This window comes from Chiloscyllium plagiosum, unplaced genomic scaffold (genome assembly GCF_037043375.1).
Source record: "Chiloscyllium plagiosum isolate Xiang-an unplaced genomic scaffold, Cpla_swu_hap1 HiC_scaffold_47, whole genome shotgun sequence".
NCBI lineage: Eukaryota > Metazoa > Chordata > Chondrichthyes > Orectolobiformes > Hemiscylliidae > Chiloscyllium > Chiloscyllium plagiosum.
The window spans coordinates 22,066,587-22,087,262 of record NW_028270185.1 but is presented as its reverse complement, the minus strand read 5'-3'; the positions used below and the strand labels follow the sequence as shown (position 1 = coordinate 22,087,262).

At 42.9% G+C, this 20,676-nt stretch overlaps 1 protein-coding gene across 1 annotated transcript in view; it reads right to left on the bottom strand.

Annotated features, from left to right (window-relative positions):
• Window positions 1-20,676, bottom strand: part of LOC122542901 (Golgi-pH regulating cation channel-like) — an 84,487-nt gene that overhangs the window by 6,450 nt on the left and 57,361 nt on the right. Inside the window, exons 13-19 of the mRNA XM_043681036.2 lie at window positions 18,627-18,698; window positions 13,661-13,769; window positions 11,439-11,497; window positions 9,833-9,936; window positions 8,376-8,449; window positions 4,883-4,944; window positions 2,326-2,378 (exon numbers count right to left, since the gene is read on the bottom strand). Coding sequence (XP_043536971.2) covers window positions 2,326-2,378; window positions 4,883-4,944; window positions 8,376-8,449; window positions 9,833-9,936; window positions 11,439-11,497; window positions 13,661-13,769; window positions 18,627-18,698 — 533 coding nt within the window. The remainder of the gene's footprint in view (window positions 1-2,325; window positions 2,379-4,882; window positions 4,945-8,375; window positions 8,450-9,832; window positions 9,937-11,438; window positions 11,498-13,660; window positions 13,770-18,626; window positions 18,699-20,676) is intronic.

Below are 20,676 nucleotides of genomic sequence, written 5' to 3'. Positions count from 1 at the left end.
GTGTCCCGCCCATCCACTGCACACGCCCCGTGTCCCGCCCATCCACTGCACACGCCCCGTGTCCCCCCCATCCACCGCACACGCCCGGTTCATCCCCCTCCACCACACACGCCCCGAGCACCCCCCTCCACCACACACGCCCCGAGCACCCCCCCTCCACCACACACGCCCCGAGCACCCCCCCCCACCACACACGCCCCGAGCACCCCCCCTCCACCCCACACGCCCCGTGCACCCCCCTCCACCACACACGCCCGTGCACCCTCCCCTCCACCACACACGCCCCGTGCACCCTTCCTCCACTACACACGCCCCGCGTCCCCTCTCTCTCTCCACCACATGTCCCAGGCTCCCCCCATCCTGCAGTCCATCACTCCTCCCAAACTCTCACTAAACCAGCCGTCCCGAACTTACTGTCCTGCCTCAACTTGTTCACTCCCGTTCTCCACCTCGGGGTCTGCACAGCTTGATTCTTTCACTGCACTGGACACTGGGATGTATTGTCAGTCCACCTTGCCCAAGCTGGCCCAGACAGACATTGGTGCTGTCAGTCCTGCTCCTTATCACTGCCCAAAACAGTCTGCTATCTTAGGCTCCGCGCTGACTGCTAAAGGAGCGCGTCATTGGCAAATGCAGGGAGCCAGCAGCCTGTGATTGGAGAAGCAACTCTCCAGCAGTATTCAAATCTACTTTCTTGTCCATTCTTCTGCATATCATGGACCAACTCTCTGGGAGAAAGTGAGGACTGCAGATGCTGGAGATCAGAGTCGAGAGTGTGCTGCTGGGAAAGTACAGCAGGTCAGGCAGCATCCGAGGAGCAGGAGAATCGACGCTTCAGGATAAGCCCTTCCTGATCGTTGATTCTCTTGCTTCTCGGATGCTGCCTGGCTTGCTGTGCTTTTCCAGCAGCACACTCTCGACCAAGTCTCTGGGGCTAGAGACACAATCTCTGTGCACTACATTCTGGCCCACAAGCCACCTTTTCCACAATCTAGTTGTAGAGAAATAACAGACTAATCAATCCCTTGTTAAAGTGGAGAACTCTTTCCTTTGTCTTCATGGAAATTTGGTCGAAATGTATAATGTCTGTCAACCTAGGAAGTTACAACCTGAATAACATCCAGCATTTCAGATGGTGTTGTAAAGGCATGGGCACAGTGGAGCATCACGACAAAGTACTAAATGCCCATTTTGGACAGAACAATGCAGGCTATTTGACTGTGGTTGGCATCACAGTCGAGCCCAATCCTGTTCATATACATGCATCTTCTGTACTGTTCAGCAACCTGGACTAGAACACTTGGTTAATTTTTCTTCTCCATATCCAAGGATACAGAGATCTATGCCGACATCTCAACAACATTGAGATCAGACAACTGTACAAAAATTAGCATTAAAACCAGAGGCCTTCGTGTCTATACAGCTGAGATCTACACTGGTTAGAACCAGTGTGCACACGATGCTGTAATAGGCACTGCTCAATCTGTAGGGTCAGTTTAAAATGAGTACATTACCACTAAACCAGGCAGGAGAGTCTGTAAATTTAAAATTCATATGAAGAAACAGCAATAAAACCATTCTTTGGACTCAGACCTCCTTATAGCTGGCCACGGTAAAAGCAACGCATTTATATAACGCCTTTTATGACCTCAGATTCCTAGCTAATTAATTAAGTATTTTTCCGAGTGTAATCAGTAGTGTAATACTGGGAACACTACACACAATCTTAACTCCAACAATCAGCGATGAGTTGGGTTGAGAGATAAATATCAAGGAGAACACCCACAGTGGCAAACAGGATCCTGGTTTAACATCTCAGACCAGACACCCCAGAATGCTCCCTCTGTGCGACTTTTGTGGGTCAGCCTTGATTTATGTTTCCTCTTTATTCTTCCAAAGATTGCAGGGATTGGTATTTGATGCCCACCCTTCAACTGGTCAGGCCCTCTCACAGAGTTAGGAGTCTACCATATTGCTGTGGCTCTGGAGTCACACGCAGTTCAGACCAAGTGAGGACGGCAGATTTCCTTCCCTAAACAGACATCAGTAAAACCAGATTGATTTCTACGACAATTATCAGAGGTTAGAGAGTTGGCATTAGCTTTCTAACAGCCAGCTTTTAATTCCAGATTTTATTGAACTGAAATCTGCTATGGTGGGACTCAACTATGTTTCCAGAACAGGCTGAAGAAACTAAGCTGTTCTGAACAGTCATATTGGACTCAAAAGATTAACTGCAGAAACATGGGTAACCCTCTGAAATCGCAAAACACCAGAGGTGGGACAGTTGGGGAGGAGTGGGGATATCAGCTTCGAGAGACTTACACATCAGTCAGTGAGGCTGGGATATTCTCTTCGACCCACTTGAGGTCTTCATCCTGCAAAATTCCAAATATTCATGTTACAGCACAGGGGTCAGCAATCTTTACTTCCCATTAGCTCACCAATTACATCGGTTTGGCTACAACAACAAAAAGGTCTTTCAGCTCAGCCAGCACGTTCTACATAGCTCGGATAGTTTATGTATACATTCTCTCCACCATTTTCAAAATCACGCGTCTTCCTAAGTCTGGCAATACAGAGAAAACCCCAAGAAATTCCTCTCCAATCCAGGACACCATCTGATACTCCAAAAACAGATATAGTTGGAGGCTTCAGAACACTTCACTGAATCCGAAACTTCAACTCTGCTCTCTCCTCAGACAGAGTTGGAGAGCATGGAGAGAACTCTTTGGCCCAACTCGTCCATTCCGACCGGATATCCGAAATTAATCTCGCCCAGCATTTAACTCATATCCCTCTAAACCCTTCCTATTCATATACCCATCCAGATGCCTTTTAAAATGCTGTAATTGTATCCACCACTTCCTCTGCCAGATCATTCCATACTCGCACCACCGTGTGAGTGAAAACTTTGCCCCTCAGGTCCCTTTTAAATCTCTTCCCTCTCATTAAAAACCTATACCCTCTACTTTTGGACTCCGCTATCCTGGGAAAAAGACCTTGCCTATTTATTCTTTCTATGTGCCTCATAATTTTATAAACCTCTATAAAGGTCACCCTTCAGCATCCACCTCTCCAGGGAATATAGTCCCAGCATGTTCAGCCACTCTCTATAGCTCAAACACTCCACTGTCCCAGCAACATGTTTGTAAATCGCTTCCGTACCCTTTTAAGTTTAACAACATCTTTCCTATAGCAGGGAGACCAGAATTGAACTCTGCTCCTAAAATGGCCTAACCAATATCCTGTACAGCTGCAACATGACGTCCAACTCCTATCCTCAATGTACTAACCAATAAAGACAAACACTTTCTTCACTAGCCTGTTCACCTGCAACGCCACCTCTAGGAACTATGAACCTGCATCCCAAGGCCTTTCAGTTCAGCAGAATGCCCAATGACTTGACCATTTCGTATAAAAATCCTACCCTGATTTGCCTTTCCAAAATGCAACACCTCTCATTTACCTAAATTAAACTCCGTCTGCCACTCCTTGGCCCATTTGATCAATGTCCAATTGTACTCTGAGATACCCTTCTTCACTGTCCACTACACCACCAATTTTGTGGTCATCTGCAAACTTACTAACTATACATACTATGTTCACATCCAAATCGTTTATATAAATGACAAAAAGCAGTGGACCCAGCATCAATCCTTGAGGCACATCACTGGGGACAGGCCTCCAGTTTGAAAAGCAACACTCCATAATACCTTCAAGCCAATTTTGTATTCAAATGGCTAGCTCTCCCTAGATTCCACTGCTGTAACTTTGCTAACCAGTCTACCATGCAGAACTTTGTCGAATGCCTTACTGAACTATGTTGCCAGACCTGCTGTTTCTCCAGCAACCTGTTTTTCTTTCAGATTTCCAGCATCAGTAGCTCTTGGTTTTATTTTACTTGATAATCCAATGTTGTGTTTTAACATGGAAATTGAACTGGTAGCTATTTTCCATCTGATTGACATTTCTGTACGGATGCTAGTCTCTGTAGTGTGGCAGGTTGCAGGGAGTAACACCAAGATCCAGGATGTGAAGGTACCCAGAGCAACAAATAGGCCCAACTGAACAGACTGTTTGCTCCCCTATGCTTTTTTCACAGCTCCCTGGCTTCAGCTATTTGTAAGCTGGCCAGCCTAATAAGCACCAAACCATCATCTTCAATCTTGCAAAAGTAACAGTGCCTTCTTAAAGTTCAGGAATGGCTGTACCTGTGTAGCCACTGAGCCTATTTACACTAATACAGGTTTGAATTATCAACGTGGAAAAGCTGGATCAATAATGGTATATTGTCACAAATAGACTTAAGTGTTTGATGATGGAGAGGGCAGATGAGGCATGCTCCAGAACTGCATATTAAAAGCATTACAGGCAGCACAGGAAGATTTTGGCTGAATCTTATTTTCTAAGAAATCCTAAGAATGTCTGTGTTTGAATTAGCATTTTAATTTATTTCAAAATAAGAAAATAAAGAACATTTCTTTTTAACCCCACATTTACCTCGCTAATGCATAGTGAACAGAGGAAGTCTTGCCCCCAAATGGTGGAATATCAGGAGCACACTCACTGTTTTGCATTCACCCACAGAAACTGTGCAGATTGATTCCTTTTACACTCAATTGGAAACATTAAGCTCACAGAGACTGGTGGACACATGCACAGATTCAACATGATGCTGTTGTCACCAATTCTCAGAATAGTGGTCCCAAGATTTCATATAGTTAAAATGGACTAACCATGTTTTTTTTTCCCCCCTTGAGTTACAAGCAAGCAGTGTTAAAGTCTGAAGTTGTCTCAAAGGGAGAACACCAACAGCAAAGGTCAAGCTGATAAAGCAAAAGTTTTTTGCACTGGGTAGCAACAATGAAAACTCACTCACCATTTTGTTGGGTTTGACTGTGCCATTAGACTCTGATTTTATGGGTCTTATCTTCATTCCCTCTGAAGATAGAAGAAATAATTAAAGCATTAATGGTGCCAAAGAATTGAAGATAGTGAACGCAGAGTAATGTGTTGTACGCAATGCAGAAACCATACTCAACAGCTTAAATTTATGAACTGTTGTCCCTCTTGGGTAAACCAACAGTCGTGAGCAAATCATTTCAAACATGTAATTGCTTAGCAATCTCATTAGTAACTGGCAGTGAGGGTTATTTGTTAGGCATTGCATTTCATGGACACACCATGATTGAAAATTAAAGACATACACCCTAGAACCCTTTCCAAGCCCTTAATGTCCAAAAAGTACTTCACTGGTAATGAACAATTCAAGTGTTCTCACTATTGTAAGACAATCCAGAGACCAAGGCAATGTTTCTGAGAACCCAAGTTCAAATCCCACCATGGCAGTCAGTGGAAACTGAATTCAAGAAAAATCTGGAACTAACAGTCTAATAATGACCATGAAACTGTTGCTGATTGTTGGAAAAACCCACTTGATTCACTACTCCAGTTCACTGTAGTGAAGAAATTCCGCTGCCCTTATCTGTTTTACCTGTTACTGCTGACCCAGTGGTTGACTTTTTATTGCCCCCCTAGGGCTTGGCAGTAAATGCTGGCCTGGGCAGCAATGTCCACATCCTCTGAATGAATTAAAAAAGAACACACCCTGAGCAACTCCTGCAGTCCTTCTACTAAAATGAATGACCTCCAATAGCCACAATCATTGTCCTTTGTCCTCGATAGGATTTCAACTCGTGAACAATTTTCCCTAGATTCCTACTGACTCTCGCTCTGCTAGGGCCCTTGATGCCACATTCAGTCAAATGCAGTCTTGCTGACAGGGTCATGACTGGCCCCTCTACACTGGAATTTATCTTTTGTCTGCATTTGAATCAAGGCTGTAATGAGGTAAAGAGCCCAATGACCCTCGCAGAACACAAACTGAATGTCAGAAACAGATGTTGCTTGAAAAGCTCAACAGGTCTGGCAGCATCTGTTGATGGAAATCAGAGTGACCCTTCCTCAGAATGTCTGGAAGTAGTTTATTTCTCTGCAATTGCCACTGCATTAGTGATTACCTGGGTGGCATGGTGGCTCAGTGGTTAGCACTGCGGCTTCACAGCGTCAGAGACCCGAGTTCAATTCCCGCCTCAGGCGACTGTCTGTGTGGAGTTTGCACATTCTCCCCGTGTCTGCGTGGGTTTCCTCCGAGTTCTCCAGTTTCCTCCCACAGTCCAAAAAATGTGCAGGTAAGGGTGAATTGGCCATGCTAAATTGCCTGCAGTGTTAGGTGAAGTAGTAAATGTAGGAGAATGGGTCTGGGTGGTTGCTCTTCAGAGGCATCAGTGTGGACTTGTTGGGCGGAAGGGCCTGAGCCACACTAAGTAATCTAATCTAATCTAATCTAAATACTTCTTCTGTGACTTTACTGATGATCGATTAGACTTGAGGGCAGTACTGGTTGAGATGATGCTGCTCCTTTAAACAAGGTTACATTGCCCTTTGGTTTCTTTCAGGGAGGTAATAAAAGACAACTTAGACTTTTCGGAGTCTGTGAAGGGTTTAAGAGCTAATTTGATCATAGCTAACAGATACTAGGTAGAAGGCTTTCAAGTTAAAAAAAAACACATTTGTACAATGAAAGGGGAGCGGCCACTTCTCCCAGCTCAGCTTTTCTCTGGTTTTAGCACAGTAGTGTTCTGAGGCTGCTGGACCGAAAGAAGAAGATCTATGTTGGTACTCTCTCTCTCACATCTCTCCTTCAAGACCATGTTTGATTTAACTTTTTGTGCCCAGGGGGGTTTATGGGGATTGTTGCAAGTATTTGGAACAGCATCATTAAGTTGGGATGATCTGCTGGGTTTTCAGACAGTTTAAGTTATTCAGTTCTCTTTTGTTGGTTTCATTCAGTAATCTTGTCAATAAATTCTGTTTTGTTTGAAACTAAGTGGTTGGTCCAGCTGCATCTCTCCTGGAATATCCACTCTACACCTGCTGAAAACAACGAGCAAAGTTAGGGTCTGGGTTACATTCTTGAAATGTTTTGAGGAATCTAGCCTGGTCCGTAACACTGGCCACTTTGGATTTGTCCTGTATTTTTGCAGAAAGGACACACCTGAACAATTTTCCACATTGTTGGAATGATGCAAGGGAGATGCAAGATTTTGACACATGGATAGGGAAGGAATGGTGACACAGGTCTAAATCAAGATGATGGAACAGTTTAATAAGGGGCACAAACAGTTGTTAAGTACAAAGCCTTTCATATTATGCTTTCAGGGACCTTAGCCTTTGCAGTGCTGTAGTTTCCCCAGCTTGCCTCAGTTTTAGGAATGCTTGCTGCTGCTCTTGATATGCCCACCTGTTCCCTTCATTCAACCAGAGCTGATCTCCCAGCTTCGTGGTAACGGCAGAACAGTGATCTGCTGGGTTGTGAGGTTGCAAGTTCTTATGACTTGCACTGCATCGTGGATGCTCCGTTTTGAGTTGTCAAATCTGTTTGAAGTCCGTCCCATTTAGCATAGTGATAATGCAATACAACATGATGCATTATCATTGTGAAGGCAGTACTTTATCGTGACAAAGATTGTGTAATGATCACTTTCACTAGCACTCTCACGATAGTTGGATCTGCTACGTAGTCTGGTGAGGATGAGATCAAGAATACACTTCGCTCATCACCTGCCATAGGCCAGGTCTAGCAGATAGGTTCTTTCAGACTCAAACAGCTTGATCAGTTGGGCCAACTTGGAGATGAATACTGAAGTCCCCCACCCAAAGTACATTCTGTGACCTTTCCTCCTCAAAGATGTCTCCAAAGGGTGTTCAACGTAGAGGAGTATTAATTCATCAACTTTGGAAAGGGGTGCAGAGCAACAGCATGTGACAGTATGTTGTCTTACCCATGTTTGACCTGAAGACGTAAGACGTTGTGGGGTCCAGAGCAAATGTTGAGGACATCCAGGGTCATTCCTGACTGTATACCATTGTTCGGTTACCTCTGGTGAGCCTGCCCTGCTGTTGGGACAGGATATATCCAGGGACAGTGATAGTGGTTTCTGTAGTCATAATCATGGAATTGTATCCTACCGACTTGGCTAGACTGTAGACAGACTTTCCAATTTTGGTCCAAGTTAGAAAGGACGACGTTACAAAATTAACAGGACTTAGCATAATATTGTTATTTCCTAGGCGAGTCCCTCGGATTTCATTAATTTTTAAGAATGTAAGAGAAAATTAAAGAAAGGTAACAGCAGCATTTATACAGCATCTTTTGTGACCTCAAGATATTATGATTCCCAACTCTACAAAAGAAACTACATCAATTACAGCATTGGTCTTTGGTGCTTTGAGACACCAAGGCCATGAAAGGAAAATGAGTAACTATAGATTTATCCTGTGTGCCTTGACGTATTAACAGCCAAACTCACCAAAAGCCTCACTGATCAACTGTTCCTCTTCCTCTTCATCATCAACTTCATCTACCAATGGAGAATAAGAATATCTGCAAAACAATAAAGGATGGCAATATCACGGAAACCTGTAACTTCACACGTACAGAAAATCACAGCATGGAAGACTGGACTCAGCATATCTGCATCAGCTCACAAACAGCAAACCAATCGACTCTTCCTCCCTGTTTTCTCCTAAAAGCTCTGCAAATTATTTCTTTCCAAGTGTTTATCCAAAATACTTTGATGGAGTTATCACTTAAACTGCTTCCATCAAACTTTCAAGCAGCACATTCAGGACATCTCCCTCCAGTGACCTTTTCCCTTAAATCTGTACTCTGGTTCGACCCTTGTCAGGGGAAACAGTTTTGGTTTTAGTTTCAGTATTTCAAATCCCTCAATTAGATTTCCATGCAAACTTTCTGGTTTTAAGGATTACCCCAATGTCTCTTTTCTCCAGTGAACCAAATCCTTTAACGATGGTAACATTCTGGTAAATGTCCTCTGCAAACGCTGATCAGAGCATTGACAAGGCCACATTTGGAGTACTGTGTGCCGTCCTGGTCACCTCACTATAGAAAGGATATTATCAAACTAGAAAAAGTGCAGAAAAGATTTACCAGGACGCTACCTGGACGAGAAGGTTTGAGTTATGGGGAGAGCTGGATAGGCTGGGACATTTTCACCTGGAGCCTAAGAGACTGAGGGATGACCTTATAGAGATCTGCAAAATCATTAGAAGCATAGATAAGGTAGATAGCCAACAGTTTCTCCCCCATGGTAAAGGGGTCTAAAACTAGACGGCACAGGTTTAAGGTGAGAGGAAAGAGATACAAAAATGTCCTGTGGGGCAATTTTTTAACCCAGAGGGTGGTGAGTATCTGGAATGGGCTGACAGGGTAGTGGAGGAGGCGAGTACCATTTTGTTATTTAAGAAACATTTGGACAGGTACATGGATGGGATAGGTATGGAGGGATATGGACCAAACGCAGGCAAATTGAAAAAAAACCTGGGCGGCATGGACAGGTTGGACTGAAGAGCCTGTTTCATGCTGCAAACCTCCATAACGTCATGAGATGCATCGCTAACTGAAGAAGGCAGCTTAAAAACTTGGTTGGGTGCATTCGAAAGGGTGTCAGTTCAAACAGTGATTGAAGTCTTTATACAGTTTGCAGTTAAACTGTGAAGGAACTCTAATCTGTGCAGATTTTGATTCCAATATGAATTTGTTTCTGGTACAGTGTAGATCAAGGGTGGAGATTGATGCAAACCTGGGGGGGGGGGGGGGGGGGGAATAAATTCAGAATGTCACGCAAGGTTTTTAAATCTCCCGTTAAACCGTATCAATATTTGTGTGGTCTTGTTTTCCCCCCGGAGTACAGATACTCAATGCGCTAGTGACAAGACCTTGCACAATGGATAACAGGGAGCATACCTCTGGTTATTTGTAGACGGCCTCCACAAGAACATTATGACAAGCAGTAAAACGGAGAAAAGAAACCGCCAGAATGCATCCTCTATCCACTGCTCCCTCCAATCCTGGGTCCAAAAACAAATAAAGCCTTGTTTACGGAGTGCACTGCAAGACTCAGACAGGTCATGACAAAGACTTGGTAAGTGCAATGGGCATCCTGCCTCAAGTGCCACGTGCAAACAAAGCACAGCCAGTTAATTTATTTTAAGATTTGCTGATAAAAGACAGTGGGTCAAAGCTTTTAGTCATGCACTCATCAGGATATTTTGCATGAATACCAAAGAGGAATCAAAACAGTAAATCAGCAAACTCCAATTGGCAGATACATTGTCATGATGAATGCACCAGACAATTATAACAGTTAATTTTAAACGAAGCACATTATCTCTGATTGGCTAAGGCAAATTTGCCTAACCTCTGACTCACTCATCGGATAATCCTAGAAGATTATGGATGTGTTGGTGCCTCTGCAGTTTGGCTCACTTTGTTTTGCTGGAATAGTTATCGTACAGTAAGAACTATCCCACTTTTAATTTTGCACGATCAGGGCAATTTGCAAGAATACCAGTGAAGGAGAAAGCCAACATTTATACTTAAGAGAACAGAGTGCCACTTCGTTGGCACGTGGACTGATTAAGTAGAAGGATTGCCATAAGAATGCATCAATTAATATACGTCAACTGTTGACTGTCAGATTTTGTTTGGATTTCAAATCAGGCAGTTTGACTCTCGACTGGTTAGAATACTGCCTGAGAAATAAGCCTGCAAATTCCTGTTACCTGTTTTGAAACAAGCAGAATGCATGCACATTCCTTCTCCCTGTAAAGAACATAGATCTGTGCATTAATATATGGTGCTTCCAGTTCATGCTGCAGAGTCAACTGGCAGTTCAAAACTGATTGGCAGCAGACTTCTTTGCACACTCAGGGTTATTCAACAAACGTTATGACAAAATCATAATAATTCCCTTTACTTTGATAATTCTTGCAGGCTGCCCTGATGAATGCAAGGAAAGTTTCAACAAAATGTGGTCTTTTTTAGATTTAATACAGAAAGTGATTAGGATTTGACTGTGGTTCTGTTCGCCGAGCTGGAAGTTTTTGTTGCAAACGTTTAAAACTTGTGGACGCCACCTCCATTAAACAGAGATCATCTTCAGCACCACCTCGAAAGTGTCAACTTGGATCATGTGTTTAAACCATCAAGTGGGTTTGAACCCATGACGTTCAGATCAGAAGAGCCTGTACCACCAATTGAATGTGTCTGATAAACTAGTAGAACTGAAACCCTTCTGAGGACTGATGATACCTTCACAGAAAAGCAGTGGGGTCAGGAAAAACAGATCGGAAGATATTACATAAGTTCTATTGTTGGCTAAATGGTGTTGAAGCATGATCCTTTATTAAGTTGGCTGCAGTGGCCTGATGCATCATTAGCAAATATTCACTGGTAATAATTCATGGAGCCTTATAAATAGGCTTCCTGCCCTTACTGGAGAACAATCAGTCAGAAACACAAGGGAAGCTGACACTAACTACACAAACAGTGCAACGAGATATTTACTCACCAACTGACAGGCTGGAAACCTGAATGTCATAGTCACCCAGATAATAAAAATCACTGAAGCTGAGGAAAGAACACAAACACCTGTGATGCAGTTACCATTAAAGCAAACTTTCCATTTACAACAAGCCAAAGAAAAGACAAAGAAGAAATGGGAGATCAAAATTTCGACTTGAAAATGTTTCTGAAGACACGAATGACCCTAGGAAAAACCCACACACAAATCTTGTACATCACTTTCTGCCTTTCTAACCCCCATCCGAAATGTTGGGATCCTCAAGGCGTCCTTGTCAAGGACTCAATGGCTCACAAACTATTTCCCAAATTACTGGGCAGGTGGCTTATCTGTTACATCCCTCTACCAATGATATCTACGCTCCAAGACTGAGAGCGAGCGCTAACACTGCCAGAAATGAAGCCTCATTCTCCAAATCTACCAGAAGCCTGGTAAACAAGCGGAAAACAAAACCGTGATGCTGTTGGAGAAGGATTTACTCTCAAACATATTTATGAGTAACAGTTTGGACGAGACTTCTGTTCTCTCTGAGCCAGTCTGCTGAACTTGCAGTATGCACAGGGTTTGGGGCAACATTTTAATCCCCATTCTAAAATAAGCTGTAATGGGCCTTTAAGTCTGGAATCTCACCTGGCAACGTATGAATATGTTATAAACTGCAGGTTGACGATGTAATTCTACTCTTTTACCTTATCTGAGAGTCCTAATACTAAAACCCCACAAACCTATAAAACTTCTGCATAACACAGGTTACAACTTTTTGAGGGAAAATTGTGCACCAAATTTGACTGCTTTGGGGTCAATTTAAAACAATCACAAGTAACACAATAATATGCTGGAATATGAGAAATGTAACTGGCGTGCTCATCATCTCTCCTCAATGCAAGTACTCTGGGGTAAAGACAGGCCTCTTTGAGCTCAATCACAAGGCTCATCTGAGTAAACTAATAAAGGGTGGTGAGAGCTAGCAAGGATCTTCCTGCAAGCAGGTATTGCAGCCAAAGTCAAGATAGGGGTTACAAACTATCCAGCTGGAATCCCTCCATGGCATTCAGAAATGGAACTGTGGCTGAATCTGCCTCTTCCAAGCCAAGGCCACTAAATGTCAAATTAGATCATTGAGTCACATCACTGATATTTGCAGAGATTGGGGATCAAGCTAAGATGCATATCTGTGCCATGCAGTGCAAAACTAAGCGAATTTGAATAGGTTGCATGGCTTCTCCAACCTGCTGCACCAGACACAATTACTGCTGATGCTACAATTTCAGTCCCCATATCTCTAATTTTTACAGATCAAAAAATCTCTCTCTGCCATCATATACTCAACAACAGAGCATCCACAACCATCTCCAACTTCCAACTGCAGTCCTAAATATTAGATCCTTATCTTGAGATTATGTTTCCCCAGAGGAAATAATCAGTGTCTGCTCTAACAAGCCCCTGAAAAACTCTGCATGATTCAATTAAATTCCCTCTTTCTTCTAAACTCCACAGCACTGCCCTTAGTCTCTCATCATAAGACAACCTTATTGTCCCAGGAATCAACCTCGTGAACTTACCCTGCCTTCAAGCAGAGTACATTTGTAGGTTTGGAGACCACAGCTACACACAGTAAATCCATCGTGTGGTCTCACCAAAACCATATATAATTGCTGCAAGGCTTCCTTGCTCTTGTAGTCCAGAACCTTGCAGTAAAGTTAAACATGCCATAACCATCCAAATTCTCAGTAGCTTTATCTGCCATGTCAAAGTACACTCAGGTCTCTAAGCAACAATGAGAAATTTCATGCTTTTTAAAAATAGTCTGCTTTTCAACTATTATAGCCAAAGTGAATAACTGCAGGTTTCGAGATTATACCTCCACTTGTCACCTTGTTGTCAACTCTAACTAATTTATATCTCTTTGCAAAACATGCCCTCACAATATACACTCTCAGCTAGCTTTGTGTTGACAGCTATCTTGGAGACACAACTCCCGATTTCTTAAATACTAACTAGAACATTAGGTCAAAGCTTGATTCATAATGAGAACCAAGTTGCCTGTAATTTCCAATATTGATTAAAAGAACTGCACAACTGCTGAAGATAATAGAGCATGGAGGTGGAAATCTGCATTTCAAGCAAGCTATTTTCACACCTTGCAAACATTGCTCGTCACCACTCCCAAACACCCACTATTTAATATTGTGTAAGAATGGAAGACTTACCAAAAACAGCAAAGATTAAAGTATTGGTGAAGTGTCGGTACAACGAGAGTTTCACCAGACTTCTGCGGAGTTTCAGTTGCTTCATCGTCTGTGACAGGCTCACAAAAATGTGTGGATGGTCAAGGAAAATAATCTTTTTCTCAATGAAATTCCACGTTTTTTTTGGTTGGGTGGGTCCCTCATCTGAGTTACAGCAAAATGTTTGTGAAGAGAATATAACCAGCTCGCAACCGAACATGGCGTATCCATTCATGAAGAGCACTCATTTGTGAAAGGCTCATTGTAGGGAAAGGTCTGGAAAGTTCGGAGTTGAAAACCAATTCAGTGTAAGTATGAACTCGTTACTCTGGGAATCCGGGAAGCTGAGAGGATTTTTTTTTTAAAACTTGGTGACTTACGCTATTTTCAAAACACCAGGACCATAAATGGAGTGAGAGAGAAAAGGTAAAGGAAAGATTCCATCACATTAAGTGGTGGTAATTCCTGAACTGTAATCTTAAAAAACAAAAGGCAAGTGTAGGGGATTCCACTAAAAAGTGGGACATTTGACCCACAAATCATTATTCTGAAAACACTGATTTACCATAATTAGATATTGATGTAAATCACAGCATTTAACATAAAGTGGCATTACTGCAGCTCGATCTGGTGGGAGAGACTGGTGTAGGAGTGCATAATAAACAAACAGGTCTCTTTCCCACAGCAGTGTTTCTCTGAAAGCTTGCTTCCTAATTTCTGAACAGTGAGTGAGGTTAATCGAAGTGAAACTCAAAAATCTCACCGTTTTTCCCAGATTCGCCAAAATGACGCAAGGCACCCACCAATGTACAGTGTGACCTTTACGAAGCCCTCTTTGCTGGGAATATTTCACAACATAGTTTAACCAATACCAAAAGGACGAGTACAAAGAAAGTGCTTTCTTGGACTTTTGGATGTCTTAATGTTTAAGTACTATTTCTGTTTGCCCTAAGTAAATGAAAGGAATACTCAGACCCATTTTGACTTAATTTTTTTTTTAAGGACCAAGAAGTTGAACAAAATGCTCTGAACAGCCCCTGGGTGTGGGATGACTCCCACGGAATCTCCTTGTCACTCGAATCTCTGAGAAACTTGCTTGCCTCCCCTCATTATCCGCCTTAGCTGCAGGGCAGTCAACATTAATACTTTACATTCCACCATTCTGGCTAAGTGTCTTAATGGCAAACAACAGAAGCCTAAGCTGCTTTGGTCTTCAATCTCTGAATCTGCAAAATTTATTCAAGATACACTGTCTACCGTTCAATCATTTGAATATACCAAGCTTAAGATTAAAGATGGATTTTCTCAGTCTAGCAGCCAACAGCAGTGCCTTGAAGCTGCCACTGCAAACTGAGTAATATGACTGAACCCCACATTGATCTGCGGTGGCTTGTCACAATTTCCATGGAAAATTGCTTCAGACTGTTAAGGCTAGGCTTGAAACCCAACATCATGAAGAAAATACAAGTTTTGTTGGATGGAACAGCTAATAACTTAAACAGTACTAAGTAATATGTGCCCCTTTAATAGCACCCTTCAAATCTTTGACAATTGGAAGCGATAAGTCACTGAGTCAAAAACTTGTACATCACAGAAACAGACCTTTCGGTCCAACTCGCCTATGCCCATCAGGCATCCTAAATTAATCCAGTCCTACTTGCCAGCATTTGGCCCTTAATCCCTCCAAATCCTTCCTATTTATGCACCCATCCAGATGCCTTTTAAATGTCTTAATTGTACCAGCATTTTCTGGCAGTATGCTCCATACATGCATCACCCTCGGTGTTAAAAAGTTGCCCCTTAGGTTCTTTTTAAATTTTTCCTCCTCTCACTTTGAACCTATCCCCTCTAGTTCTGGACTCCCCCACCCCAGGGAACAGACTTCGTCTATTTATCCTATCCATGCCCCTTATGATTTTATAAACCTCTATAAGGTCACTCCTCAGCCTCCAACGCTCCAGGGAAAACAGCCCCAGCCTGTTCAGCCTCTCCCTATAGCTCAAACCCTCCAAACCCAGCAACATCCTTGGAAATCTTTTCTGCACCCTTTCAAATTTAACATCTTCTCTACAGCAAGGAGATCAAAAGTGGCCTATCTAATGTCTTGCACAGCCGCAACGTGACACCCCAACTCCTATACTCAACACACTGACTAATAAAGGCTGCCTTCAAATCAAGGTTTGAAAAAACTCAATATTGTCTGAAAAAGGTCTCTAGTTAGATTGTTGGATTTACAGAAGATAAATTCTTAATGCTGGAAGCCATTTTTGGGCATTGACATTTAAGATTTTTTTAGAAAGAGTACTAAATTCTTTGGAAAAAAGCCAACAAAATTATTTTTTTCTCTAGCAGGCTCAACATGACGATCAGGCAACAACAGGAAATTCACCAGTAGGCTGAAGAGTCAAGCAGAGCAAGGGGAATGGCAGCCAGCAGCACTTCATCATCCTGATTCATTCTCACAAACAGAAAGGTACATGGGGTATACAGAAGCTGGGGCAAACACAACACATATTGCACACAGCAGGCAAGAATCCCATCCCTCTTCAGGAGCAGCCATTCTGAAAGCAAAGTGGTCTCAATATTTCACTGCATTTGTCAAATTCTGGTGCTGTCACTACTGATTCAGCAATGTTGTGCTGGAACCTTGTGCGTCAGTGCCAATAAGACACAAGGAGAAAGTGAGGACTGCAGATGCCGGAGATCAGAGTTGAGAGTGTGATGCTTGAAAAACACAGGCATGAAGGAACGAAGGGCTCTTGCCCGAAACATCAACTGTCCCGCTCCCCGGACGCTGCCTGACCTGCTGTGCTTTTCCAGCACCACACTCCCGACCCCAATAAGACACAAGACCATTCTGCAGTACTGTCACAGATTTTGCTCTTTGAAAGCTGAAGTTAGGTTCATTTTTTTTGAGCTGTCTCTGATGAACTACGACAACCCATCTGGTCTTCAATGCCATGAGGGAGGGAGCTCCAAGATTTTGACCCAGTGATGCTGAAGGGACGGTGACAGATTTCCAAATTGGAATGGTGAGAGAGTCGGAGGGTGGCATGCAGGTGGTGACATTCTCATATCTGCTGTCCTTGCCTTTCCAGATGATAGCAGTTGTGTTTTGGGAAGGTGCTATTTAAGGAGCCCTGGTGAATATCTGCAGCGCATCTTGTAGATAATACATACTGCTGCTACTCTGCTGCAAATATCTTGCACACCCCCTCTATGATTTACTGCTATCATTTGAGGAATACAAATATATGCAATATTCAAGGTGATCTATAGGACTTCCTCTATTGTACTTAACTGTTTTTAACTTCCTTTTCCAGACACTAAGTAAAACATGTGATATGGTTAGGGTCGAGTACAGTTGAAGTGATTAGGGCTACACTGATAGGATTAAATCAAGTGATTAGCTCTAGTGGAGGATAAGCATAGCTAGGACTAGTCAGTCAAAAGACCCATTTTTGGCTGCAAGGTCTCTAAAATAAAAATTAGCATTCTGTTGACTACAACGATGTTGCAGATTTATTCAGTTCACTTCAACCCTGATTATTCCATTTTACAATTACTGATTAAATTTCACCTACCATTCTCTCCACTCAACTTATTTAATCTGTTTCCTGTTTCCTTTGAAGCCAGCTCAAATTCAAATGCACCTCATCATTTCACAGAAACAAAATTCACCAATTTGCATAGATCTTTTGAACAGATGCCACTGCTAGAAATTTGAAACTTTAATCCCCTTTGCAGCACTCCATTCATCCTCATGTCATGCAGTCACCTCACCTCACCTCACAAGTGTACAACACTAACAGTACCCACACCTCCTCTAAGTGCAACACTGACATCTCATCATCTCCCATGTGACAATGACACCATCCCTCCATTCCCAGTCCCAACACACACATCAATCACAAAGTCATTTTGCAATCCGTCCCCAAGATGTGAAGTTAAATATTAGCCTTTTGAGTAAAGCTTTATTGAGTGAATTGTGGAAGTCCCTGCACTTTGAGTTTCTACAGTGTAACTGGGATTCCACTTACAGTCATACAGCATGGAAACAGACCCTTTAGTCCATCTAGTCCATGTCAATGATGTTCCCAAATTAAAGCACAATCCCACTAGCCTGCATTTGGCTCATATTCCTCCAAACATTTCAGCTGGTTCCACCCTGCCTCCTTGAGAGGAAGGGTCACCTGGGAGTGTCGAAAGCATGGAGGTGGATCATGCTCAGGAAAGACAGATCACATCTAAAACGAGACACAGCTAGGGTGAGTATATCGCTCGGGGGATTTGGAAGCAGCATGGGAATTCAGTACAGAGGGTGAGAGGTTCGTTTTGATCGGGCTTTTTTGGCTCATTGCTTCAAAGGTCTCTTTCAATAGGATAAAGGGAAGTCTAGGATCCGGGGTCCAGCACAACAGGATGAGTTCACGGGTAAACTCAAGTTCACTGGCCAGTGATAGCTCTATATATGACTATAAAAAATTACTTTCAGACTGAAGGTAAAGATGGAAAATATTTACAGGCTACAAACTAAAAACTAGTATGAAATGTTTGAAAATCAAAATAAGTAATTAAAATTCAGATACCACACAAGGCGATGCATTGGAACTGCATGACATGGGAGATGGTGGTCTCACTGTAGTTCACAGATCACATTTGTAGCAAGTGTTGGTTGCTTGAGGAACTCTACCTCAAAGATGATGAGCTGGAGCCTGAGTTTCAAACACTGCGACACATCAGGGACAGGGGGAATTACTACAGTGTTTCAGAAGGCAATCACACCTCTTAGATTAATTACCACTTCTGGCCAGAAGATCAGATTGCACATTTAGGAACAGAAATAATTGAACAGATTTTCACCAGTCACCATTACAGTGTTTGAATGACAATACTTATCAGAAGCTAGTAAGAAACTCATGGGAGGAAATGCGAGCAAAAAGGATATCCACCATACAATACAGGAGTCTATCAACGCAAGAGAAATCTCACAGATGGTCATGGCTGCCGTAGAGCGCTCCTAAGGAGGAACATCATTCATTAACATAACTAGTATAGCATCATAATGAATTCTATATCATATACTGGATAAAATGTATTAGCTGCAGACAAACCTCCCGAGTCTCACTGCAACAACAGAAAGTGCAATAGCGAAGCTTAGCACTTTCATAGTGGACTGGCAGAGGCTAGTTAACACTGATGGAGGACAATGCATACTGGATCAATAAATCTCTGTATACATGATTTTTTTTAAAACTGGAGGCAGGTTTCTAATGATACCATAACCAAGTTAAAAACTTAAAGCTGCACAAAACAGTCAGCCTTCAGCACATACCCGCAGCAGTGAAGTTTGATATTGAAAACTGCAAAATCCAGAGAAGAAAAGTTACAAACAGCTCAAGTGCCCCAAATAATGAACTTTACATATAGCTGGAAGAGTTCCACACAGCAGCAATACCATCATTCACCTTGCAAACATTCTCCCTTCCCGATCTCTCATAGTCCAAGTGCAGCCCCTAAGTAAGGTTAATTGAATGCAGGTACTGCTCGGTCCTACTTGCCTGACAGAAAGTGGTGGGGAGGCTTTCTTTTAGAGCTTCTGTAGTTCAAGTAATGAATGTGGTTTTGTCCAAGCCGCACAGTGACAGTCCTGGAGGCAAGGTTAGGAGGTGGGCATTCCCATGTACCTGCTGCTTCTGCCCTTACAGTCATAGAGACGTACAGCACAGAAACAGACCCTTCGGTCTAACCCGTCCATGCCAACCAGATATACCACCCAATCTAGTCCCATCTGCCAGCACCTGGCCTATATCCCTCTAAACCCTTCCTATTCATATACCCATCTAAATGCCTTTTAAATGCTGCAATTGTACCAGCCTCCACCAATTCCTCTGGCAGCTCATTCCATACACGTACCACCCTCTGTGTGAAAAGGTTGTCCCTTAGGTCTCTTTTATATCTTTCCCCTCTCACCCTAAACCTACGTCCTCTAGATCTGAACTCCCTGACCCCAGGGAAAAGACTTTGTCTATTTATCCTATCCATGCCCCTCAATTTTGTAAACCTCTATAAGGTCACCCCTCAGTCTCTGATGCTCCAGGGAAAATAGCCCCAACCTGTTCAGCCTCTCCCTGTAGCTCAAATCCTTCAACCCTGGCAACATCCTTGTAAATCTTTTCTGAACCCTTTCAAGTTTCACAACAGCTTTCCGATAGGAAGGAGACCAGAATTGCACGCAATATTCCAACAGTGGCCTAACCAAACACCTGTACAGCCGCAACATGACCTCCCAACTCCTGTACTCAGAACTCTGACCAGTAAAGGAAAGCATACCAAACGCCGTCTTCACTATCCTATCTACCTGCGACTCCACTTTCAAGGAGATATGAACCTGCACTCCAAGGTCTCTTTATTCAGCAACATTCCCTAGGACCTTACCATTAAGTGTATAAGTCCTGCTAAGATTTGCTTTCCCAAAATGCAGTACCTTGCATTTATCGAAATTAAACTCCATCTGCCACTTCTCAGCCCATCTGATTAAGATCCTGTTGTAATCTGAGGTAACCCTCTTCGGTTTCCACCACACCTCCAATGTTGGTGTCATCTGCAAACTTATAAACTATACCTCTTATGTTCGCATCCAAATCATTTATATAAATGACGAAAAGTACTGGACCCAGCAGCGATCCCTGTGGCACTCTACTGGTAACAGGCCTCCGGTCTGAAAAACAACCCTCCACCTCCACCCTCTGTCTTCTACCTTTGAGCCAGTTCTGTATCCAAATGGCTAGTTCTTCCTGTATTCCGTGAGATCTAACTTGCTAATCAGTCTCCCATGGGGAACCTTGTCGAACGCCTAACTGAAGTCCATATAGATCATATCTACCACTCTGCCCCCATCAATCCTCTTTGTTAAAACTGCAGGCTTTTCTGCTATTGTTAAAGAGGACTTGACATGTTGCAGTGTATCCTACTGTGGTACATCAGCAGCATACCAG